The 7,606-nt window shown below is 32.5% G+C and overlaps 1 protein-coding gene across 1 annotated transcript; it reads right to left on the bottom strand.

Annotated features, from left to right (window-relative positions):
- Window positions 1–609: 609 nt before the first annotated feature.
- LOC139489801 (CD209 antigen-like protein C) lies at window positions 610–7,606 on the bottom strand. Its single transcript, XM_071276648.1, has 5 exons — window positions 7,513–7,606; window positions 3,789–3,868; window positions 2,710–2,797; window positions 1,928–2,144; window positions 610–717 (listed from the first exon to the last, which is right to left on the bottom strand). The coding sequence occupies exons 1-5, from the start codon at window positions 7,562–7,564 to the stop codon at window positions 684–686; spliced, it is 471 nt and encodes a 156-aa protein (XP_071132749.1). The 5' UTR covers window positions 7,565–7,606; the 3' UTR covers window positions 610–683.

Here is a 7,606-nt window from a genome sequence, read left to right on the forward strand (position 1 = left end):
GCGTATCAATTTTTAAGTTGATATGAGCTCAAACCAATTAAAGTAAAAACCGATATAAAAAAGACGGACTGACCAAAGGAATGAGAAACGGACTGACCAGCGGAAAACATGCCGACGGACTGGGAAAATATGTTCCTGACCGTAGGTTTATGAAGATAATTTAGACTACGCAGCAACATTATAAAATTCGACAGAAAATATTTGCAGTGATTATTCGAAGAAATGATGATACACTGTAATGTGAAGTATTAGCAAGGAATGAATCAGATAGACGATATGCACTGATTTGTGATTTGCCGGAAGCGTTAGTGCATGTGATATTGTAAGTCTAGTAGGGTATTTTTAATTCTAGTTCATTGATATGTTTCGGAGTTAAGTGTCACGTCCATTTACACTGAACCAGTACACATTTTTGTTTAGGGGCAAGCTGCAGCCTGCCTCCGAGTGCGGTATTTTTTCGTTGTGTTAAGGACCCATTATAGTCCTTGGTATGTTGTCTGCTCTTTGGTCATGTTGTTATCTCTTTGACACATTCCCAATGTCTATTCTCAATTTTATTCATCACTTTGAGATAGAAAATAGAATAAATCAATCATGAAAAAAAGATGCTTTAATAACGACGCAATTTATTTACATTTGTGGATGACCGAATTAACTCGAACCTTAGTGATTTAGCACTTGCTTCAACCAACAACTGGAATCTCTCCGGATCCGGACCTAAAATGAGATATAGTCTAAATTCGAGTATGCTCGTTTAATGCTAAAATTAAATGAGAAGCTATGAGTAGCTGTCAAAGTTCAAGCATGATATGCAAAACTTAGGTCTTTAATCGATAAACAGAGTGAGACAAAACCAAAATCTCTTTCTCTTTTATAAACACACACTTACTGGATACGAAATGCGCGCGTGCATAAATATAAGCTTATGATATGTTTAATATTTCTTTATCTTTCAATCTATTGGGAAGAAAGCAGAAATTATCAATTTTAGAAACTTTTTTCCTATTGGCAATAAAAGTAAAATCACAAAAATACTGAACTTCGAGGAAAATGTAAAACGGAAAGTCCCTAATCAAATGGTAAAAGCACGAACACATCACATTCAAACATAAGGATAATAACTGTCATATTCCTATTCCTATGTGGAAAACACCGGTGAATTATACGTCATCTCTAGTAGACTATCATTAAGGTAAACCATTCAGACCAATAACTTGTCTGAAAAAAAACATATTTTGTACACTTTACGCCATATCAGCACATTTATATATTCATTGCTGACCCATGAACTAAATAAGTCAAACGTGCACATCAATATTCTCAAACTATACTTTCAGGAGGAGCATATAAGAGAATAAAATGCAAATAGGAATGTATAATTCTTATGTCGCATTGAACATATTACACCGGGATTCTATGAAACCCCGATAGTATTTGCAGTTGATTAAAATATTCAAACGATAGTGTATTATGGAAAGAGATAATTGCACATTGAGCTTCTACTGCGTGGTATTAAGACGCTACTAGTGAGATAAGAAATCATGTATTACAGCGTAATTAGAGAATGCCTTTTTTGTAATTGTAAAGTGTGCAAGGCGTTTAACACATATTTTTCCACATTTTTATCAGTCAAAGATTTTGTACCATTCAAATAATAAAAATATGCATTTTATTCTGAATAAAGGGGCGAAGGATACCAGAGGGACATTCAAACTCATAAATCAAAAATAAACTGACAACGCCATGTAAAAACAAATTAACAAACACACAACAGTACACAAAAAAAAACAACATAGAAAAATAAAGTCTTAGCAACAGGAACCCCAACAAAAATTGGGTGCTCCAAATGGGAAAGCAGATCTTGCCCACCATGTAAATGTGTGGGTTTGCTTTATAGTTATTAAAGTTATCTCGTCATACATCTTACTCATTATTTGTCTCACAAACGAACTGGTGAAGTGTAATGCAGTTGTCGTCTGCCCATTTTCCACGGAAAGGACCATACAATACTACACAGTTTGCTGAAGTATGAGAATTAGGTTCGCCCGGTTGAAAATTATTGACTTTTATCGGTTCTTGTCCGGTTGAGTATATCCATCGGTCTTCATCGATTATATCTGATATGCCAATCCAAAATGATCCTCCTTGAAAATTGGAAATATATATTTTGAGATTTTCAATGTGTTCAGTAATATAGATACAATGAAAAAGCGTTCCTTCTTGAAAAAGAAACCATGAGCCCGTGTCCAAAAATTTTACATTAATGTGCTGATACGATGTACGATACAATGTGTTTACCTTTGCAAAATTATGTTTTCAACAGCAAATCACATAACTAATTGGGAAAATACATAGATTACGTGTTTTTATGTACTAATTGAAAAACGACGAGTTTCTGGTTCTATTATTACATCAACAATGAAGATAAAAACATAACAAATATTTTGTTAGCATAAATAAAATACATTCACTTAAATATTTTAAACAATAAAATCGTAGAAATGTTGACGTTGTCAGATGGTGTTGAAGACATATTTACTGATTAACTGAGAATTCATAGTTAAAAGAACATATATTAACATGACACATTTACTATGTAGTTTCTTATACGATATTATTAATTTCACTCATGTAGACATATGAAGCAGCTATGCAGGATATTTGGGATACTTATTATAGTTTTTAATGTTAAACGTAACTAAAACCTACCAACTTTCTGACTTTGGCTTATTATATAATTAGATTCGTCTGATGTCATCGGTTCAGCAAGTTTTGAATCAAATACACGACAAACTGACTGCAAAGTAAAAACGTGCATTACAAAATGACAGAATATTGAGTGCAATCAGTCTGCTAGATCAAGACACTTTTTTCAATAGGTCGACATCAATTCAGTTGTTTAAACTGAATTTTACATCTTCTTTCTTAATAGTTTGGACGGTCAAATGCATAAATCAGATAGGCCAGAACAGTATCATCAAATAAATCTAAAATAGGCAAGAACAGTACTACCAACTACCAAGGAAATTTTAAAAGGGTATACCATTACTATTAAAGACATTTTATATAGGCCAGAACAATATCACCAAAAGAATTTAAAGTAGGCAAGAACAGTATAACCAAATACCAAAGAAATTTTAAAAGGGAAGAACTGTACTACCAAAGAAATCTAAAAAGACAAAAACAGTACTATCAATGAAATCTAAAATATGCAAAAACAGTACTATCAAAGAAATCTAAAATTAGATGAACAGTATTATCAAAGAAATCGAAAATAGGAAAGAACAGTTATACCAAAGAAATATAAAAGTAGAGGAGAACAGTACTATCAGAAAAATCTGAAATAGACAGGAACAGTCCTATTAGAGATATCTAAAAAGGGAAGAACAGTACTATTAAAGAAATTTAAAAAGGGAAGTTAAGAACAGTACTATGAATGAATTTTAAAAAAAAGAAAGGCAAGAACAGTACTACCGAAACCATCTAAAAAGGCAAGAATAATACTTTCAAAATCATTTAAATAGACAGGAACAGTACTATGAAAGAAATCTAACATTGGCAAGAACAGTACTGTGAAAAGAATCATACAAAGGTGAGAACAGTACTATCGCATAAATCTAAAATGGGCAAGAATAGGGCTACATGTTTCAAAGAAATCTAAAATAGGCAGGAATATTTTTATCAAAGATATATCAAATAGGCAAAAACAGTTCTAACAAAGAAATATGAAAAAGACAAGAACAGTACTTCAAAGGAAATATAATAAAGACAAGGATAGTGCTACTCACCATTGCCTCACTCCATGGTTCAACTTGATGACTGAAGAAGTAGCATTTTTTTCCAAATTGTGTCCATCCATTTTTGCAGCCTAAAGAGGAATGATAACAAAGCAAGGATGAGATAATAATTTAAAATTCGCGAATATAGATTATAATTTGTTCTTATGTTGTACTGTTATGCCACTGTTAGGTGGAGTGTTTGGTGCCAGTAAACTAGAGTAATTCCTCCAGATTCTGTATATATGTGCCTGTCCGAAGTCATTAGTGGTTGCCGTTAGTTTCTGTATATCATATTTGTTTTTCGTTCATAGATTTGTACATAAATAATCCGTTAGCTTTAATCTGAATTGTTTTACAATAGTCATTTCGGGACCTTTCATAGCTAATTTTGCAGCATGGTTTATGCTCAATGTATGCCTAATGATGACCTACAGATGATGTAAACTTCTACGTCCTTTTGTCTTTGGTGGAGAGCTACCTCATTGGAAACCATATCAAATCTTCTTATTTAGATAAAATACTATATGACCTAGTTTAAATGTAAGACTGTGAGATAGCTTTGTCTTGCTTTTGCGACAAAAGTCGAAGGCTCAACAAAAATTGGGAAAAATAATAAAATACTCCTAAATACTATCTTACGATTGTAAACAAACTTCTGTCCAAGTTTGGAACAAAACGGGATAGTTTAACAAAGATATAAAATTTCAAAAACGTTAGCCAGAGTGAATATTAGTGGACGACAACGCCGACGACGGAATGTACGATCGATATGTCTCGCTTTTGCGACAAAAGTGGCAGGCTCGACAAAAAGGGATATGCTATGTAGTGTTTCCCCCAAGCATGTTAAGGGCATACGATACAGTTTTGAACCCATATTGAAAGTTTGCTGACAATTTGCATATAGGCTTTTTTTTTTGCCTGATTAAATCAAATATGTCATAAAAAAAATATACTTTCATGTGCTACTTTTTGAGTAAAATGAGGTCGAAATTTTATGTATTTGCTCAAAATTCGGATTTGTTGGCGTATTTTTCCTTTCGGCAGAAATACATTATTTTTTTGTTTTAAAAAATAAACACAAGCTGATTTTTGTAAAATTATTTGTTAATTATGTTTTATATAAATGCAGATTAAATTTGTGCAATTTGTTTTTTTTCAAATAGCTCATATTTATCAAATGTTCACGAATGTAGAAAATCATTTTTTTCTGAAAATTTGCACACATTATCGTCTTACGTAATCAAACCAAATAGCATTTTAAAAATAAGGGATCCATGATCTCGTTTTCAAGTTAAATAAGTTTGAATGATCAGTCGAAAACTGAATCTTTACCCGTAAAGTCATAGTTTGACGTCGCGAAAATAACAATTTACGTAAGCAACGTCCTTACCTTTCCTGTAACTGTATCGTATGCCCTGAAGCATGGATAGACGCCATGCCATTTTTAAATGACGCCATGTCCTTTTTCACTTCTTTAGATGACGTCATTGTCTCGAAAATGCCCTAAAAAGAAGCCTTTAAAATAAAAATAAAAATTCCATGCCTATCGGTAATTCCGGGAAATATTAATATTAATCAGATATAGAAGGAATGGAACTATATTGATATGGAACACGATGTTGATGGCATTGCTGAGAACGTAGTAAGGGACGACATCAAAAGTTCAATGAAAGATACAAAACTTTATTCACACAAAGTTTTTTCACTGACCCCCCCCCCCACCCCCCCCCCCCCCCCCCATCCAATCCAACCCCCAACCCCAACCACCACAACTCTTAACTTTATTTGGTTGACCAATATGGATATAGGTAAAAATCAATGTCGAATAAACGAAACTTGCAGCAGTTTAACCCCCCCCCCCCCGCAAACTATTTGATTTTTTGATTTAATGTTTTTTTTATCCTACATTTCTCTTTTGATGTCGTCCCCAAGATCGCCGTATGAACGTAGTATAATCATGGTAAGGACGTGCTATAATCGCAATAGAAGCGTGGTAAGATCGTGTTGCAATCGGATAACTCGTGGTATGATCTTAGTGAGAACGTGAAGAGCGTAGAAAGATCTTGAGAAGCGTAGTGATGTCGCAGAATAAGCGCGGTGAGAACTTGGTATGATCGTTACGGGATCGATGTAGAAGCGTAATGAGGACGTAGTAGCATCGTGAAAGCAACGGAAAATTACATTTTCATGCCGCTCATACCGCGACCTCACTACGATGTGAATTTATTTTAGATCTCGGTGAGCGTGGTCCGATCGTGGTCTAGTGGGACTGGGGCTTAACTGAAAACACCTTGTGAACAATCGAAATATGTTGATAATGTAACATGTCAAAAATTACCTTAGATATTTTTGAGTTATCTCTCTATGTATAGAGTTCAGTAAATGAAGTGAAATTTGGAAATTAAATAAAATTCGGGGGAAACAGAAAAGAAAATTATTTATATTAGCATTTATATATTTTATCAATCATATTTATGATACAGTTGGATTATTTTGTCCAAAAATTATTTAAAGGTATTTCAAAATATGATTTACTTCATTCTAGTAATTAGTGTACAGGTAAAAACAGTTCACTACATTGTATGTTTTTTACTATTAATAAATAACTGATCGACAGGTGCAGTTGTGTTTCAGTTTTGTGAACAAGACTTTTTGAAGATTGAAGGTAGATCTATGTGTATTTCCTACTAGAGGATGATATTTGGCAGTGAAATCGTCTGTCATTTCCTTATTTAGGGTATGTATATTGAATTGTAACTATGTGCCCTTGGTTGATATTATAATTATGTTTAGTTAATTTTTTATATTTCTTATTGAAACATTATTGATTATCCATGAACAAATGTTGATTACTTTGAAGACTTTCTCTTGTTTCATACTTTGATTTGAGAAAAGTTTAGAATTTCAAAAAAGGAGATCATCATGTTCTTGTAGTTTTTATAAAGCTTTGTATAGATAAATGTTTCTGATGCATTTAATTGATATTTGCAAAAGCAATCTTTATTCCAAGTTAAAATTAATCGAATCTATGATCCGCATTACAATAGATGTATGATGTTTTGTGTTTTTCTATTTTTTCACAAATATTGATCTATTTAGCGTTGCCAATTAGTGTGATTATTTTTTATATTTGCATAATGTGAATATATAATTATACAATGAATTCATGAATTCATGAACCTTATTTTTGCTTCCATAAGCCAGTTTTGTCGTTTACGGAGGTTACAATAAGGAAGCGGATACTGTTACCTGTTACTTAAAAAATCTGTTATTGTTATATAATGAAAACAGTCCTTGTTTTTTTATTAAAAAAAAAAACAACTACTTAATCCAATTAATGAAAAAAAAAACATTTAATGCACTTATGTTTCACACCAAATTTGAAATTTTATGATATATAGAAGCACGAGAATAACCTTTACAAGTAAAATGAACAGAGAAACATTGAGTCCAATTGAGCGACCTTCTTTTAATTGGCGTCCAATGATATTATACTTCATTTCAACTTTTCAAATCAGGCTTCAAGATAACATTTTTTAAAGCTTTGGATTGGTCTTTGAAAAATCATAATTTTCAGACAAACTGAAGAATGACTTTTACCGATTTTACGTGAACTTAATGCAGATATGAATCATACGCCCCCATATGTGTATCTCATAAATAAGTTATTATGTCGTGTTGTATGCAAAATCATAACAATATCTTATTGTGACTTAATTGTACAACAACTCACAACTGATAGAAGAGACAAAACATAGAACCACCACGAAATCAATAAGGTTCATTTCAAGTTGTATGTCAAGTAATGAGATAGTAGCTTTACTGAA

The sequence above is a fragment of the Mytilus edulis genome, chromosome 9, assembly GCF_963676685.1.
Source record: "Mytilus edulis chromosome 9, xbMytEdul2.2, whole genome shotgun sequence".
In the NCBI taxonomy this organism is placed as follows: domain Eukaryota; kingdom Metazoa; phylum Mollusca; class Bivalvia; order Mytilida; family Mytilidae; genus Mytilus; species Mytilus edulis.